Genomic DNA, 2830 nt, shown 5'->3' on the forward strand with positions numbered 1-2830 from the left:
CTTTCGGCAGTTCCGTCTGCATCCGCAGCAGTTCCATCTGCGCTTCATTCTGACAGCGGCAGTTTTGTCTGTGCTTTCTTCCAGCAGTTCCGTCTGCATCCGTTCTATTAGTTTATGCATTTTTTTATTTCGTTGTATTAATTTTTAAATAAGTTTCAAACTCAAGTTGTCACTTGAGTTTGAGGGGGATGTTAGAATATAATTAGGATCAATTAGTATTATTTAGTATATCTGAATATTTATTATAGGTGATTACGTCTTTATTATTACGATTCTCTTAGTACCTATAAATATCCTTTATATTATATCATTCTAGACAACTTAAATAAACAATTTAGACACAACTCAATAATATACCATCATTTTTCCAGTTTAATCTTTTGTTTCTAACATATATTATCACGTTGATGTACTATATATGCACCCATGATATATAAAAAAGGAATAAGTTTGAATATAACATGATACAATACAATACACGGGATCTCTTATGATAATGTTCTATATGCTTTTGTCCACAGAACAGAGTGCATGTGGCACGCATAGTAACCCCTCTTGAACTTTTCCCCTCAATACACAAGTCTCCACCGAATTGGCCCCCTTGAAAATTATCTTAAAAGTAATTTAAAAAGAATAACATATTTTCATCTTATAAATACCATAGGATTTCGGAGTCCCATCTACAACAGCAGAACTAAACACCAATTCGTATCATATCTCCGATAATCCCAAAAAACCTTAAAATGTCTGCCACACTAAAATCTCTCCTCCAAATTGGTGGTGGTGAGAATGAGCACAACCCATTAACCATGTCCGATGAGCAAATCTTGGAGCAGATTTACTCAACCCATGTCCACACTGACACCAAGTTTGATGTGGACTCACTTTTCACCCTAGTTGAAAACACCCTTAGACGCTCAACACAAATTGTTGACAATGTTGTTCAGGTTTATATTCATATATTATAATTTATTATTAATTTGTTTTATTGTTTGTTTTATATATGTTCTCTCTTCCATTGTCCTCTTCTCATATTAATTTTGTTATTTTTATAAACGCTTGTAAATAAATTTTTACAGGGTTCCCAAGCAAGCGTGGAGAACATAGATGACAAAACCCCCCAACCCAATTTCAACTCACCACTTTGTACCCTCAAGCAGATTTCTTCGGAGGTCATAATCCAAAATTAAACTGCTTAATTACAGTATTAATTAAATAAACAGCAAAATAAAAGCTAAAATCGTTACTACTTAGTTGGAATTAGATTAAAATATAAAAATATGAAAATATAGTGACTTACTATAATAATTATATACCATGGAACAGATGGCATGCAAGCCACCGGGTGAGGAAATTGCTCACAAGACTACACTTGCCATCCTCAACAAGCTCTCAAACTATGAGTGGGATGCAAAAGCGGTTCTCACTCTCGCCGCCTTTTCGCTCGAATACGGCGAGTTCTGGCTGCTGGCTCAACAGCAGCCAGTAGATCTTTTGGCCAAGTCAATAGCTGTACTGAAAAGAGTACCGCTATTGGCAAGGCCTGCTGCGGTGCAAAAGCACCGGCAAGCCATCATTGAGCTAAACAATTTGGTGAAAACAACATTGCAAGTGATTGAGTTAATCTTTGAGTTGGAGAAGCTCTCCACTTATGATCACAAGGATGTGCCTGATTTAGAGCCTGCCGTTGAGCAAATTCCTGTTGATGTGTATTGGGCCATCATCACCATAGTTGCAATTGTTACTCAGATTGATTGCCTCACCACTGAATCGTAAGTAATTATTTAATTTTAATTAATTACCTAAACCCCACCAAACTCTAATTCTATTGACAAGAAGACTAGTTGCATGCAATTTAATTAGCATATGGATATAATTTATGATAAAATAAATATAGGTAATACCTGATGGTCACACTTTATAGGACAAGATTTGATTTATTTTTTTCCTATTGGTTTATATGTTGATTTCTTTAGAGAGCACAAACAAGAACTGTCCCACTATGGTCAAAAGATCAATATCATCCTCAGCAAATTGAGGAAGCAAATCACGCTGTGCAGACAGCAGATAAGTAAGTATACCAATACCATATATAACGATTATTTTTCATTTTTTAAAGATTTTTCTCAGAATTGAAAGTAAAAGTAAAATTTCTTTTATTATCTTTTAAAATATTCCAATTCCATACAATATCTTAAGCTGAATTTACTTTTTTTAAGAGGGAAAAAGGATTATTATTGGAGCTGTGAATAAGAAGCAAATTAGGTGATTTATATGTTGTGCTTGTATCTTTAATTTCAGATGAGGCAAAATACATCCAATCGCTGAGGAAAATGTTCAAAACCCCCACTGAAATAACAGAGGTGATTAAGTTCCTGATTTTCGCAAACGATGCCCCACAGCCACTGTTTGATGGTGCCACCAAGACAACGGTTAGTAGTTATATAATCTTTATGTATATTTAAAAAAAATGTTAAGTGGTTGTTCTTATTATTATTGTCTTATATTTAAATTAATATCGAAACTTTTTATACTAAAATATTAATTTCTAGCATTTTTATTATTTTTAATATTAAAAGTAATTGATAAAAAATATAATATTGATTTTTAATTTTTAATTTTCTGTTGATTATAAAGATACATGCATATGTATATGTATGTGTATTTGTATTTCGACAGTGTGTAAAAAAATTCCTTATATACCATCATCTATGATCTATATATGTGTGTTGATTATGCTGTTTAAATTTGCGAAAATACACATCCTCTGATCCTCATTTGTTCGGTATTCATTCTTAATTACAAATGTGAAACAAGACATTTAATGAAA

The 2830-nt window shown here is 32.8% G+C and overlaps 1 protein-coding gene across 1 annotated transcript in view; it reads left to right on the plus strand.

The window, feature by feature from the left end:
• Nucleotides 667-2830, plus strand: part of LOC107618103 (protein SIEVE ELEMENT OCCLUSION B) — a 4980-nt gene continuing 2816 nt past the window's right edge. The window contains exons 1-5 of the mRNA XM_016320040.2: nucleotides 667-947; nucleotides 1080-1172; nucleotides 1327-1772; nucleotides 1977-2071; nucleotides 2302-2432. Coding sequence (XP_016175526.1) covers nucleotides 744-947; nucleotides 1080-1172; nucleotides 1327-1772; nucleotides 1977-2071; nucleotides 2302-2432 — 969 coding nt within the window. The 5' untranslated portion in view covers nucleotides 667-743. The remainder of the gene's footprint in view (nucleotides 948-1079; nucleotides 1173-1326; nucleotides 1773-1976; nucleotides 2072-2301; nucleotides 2433-2830) is intronic.

This window comes from Arachis ipaensis, chromosome B09, assembly GCF_000816755.2.
Source record: "Arachis ipaensis cultivar K30076 chromosome B09, Araip1.1, whole genome shotgun sequence".
In the NCBI taxonomy this organism is placed as follows: Eukaryota; Viridiplantae; Streptophyta; class Magnoliopsida; order Fabales; family Fabaceae; genus Arachis; species Arachis ipaensis.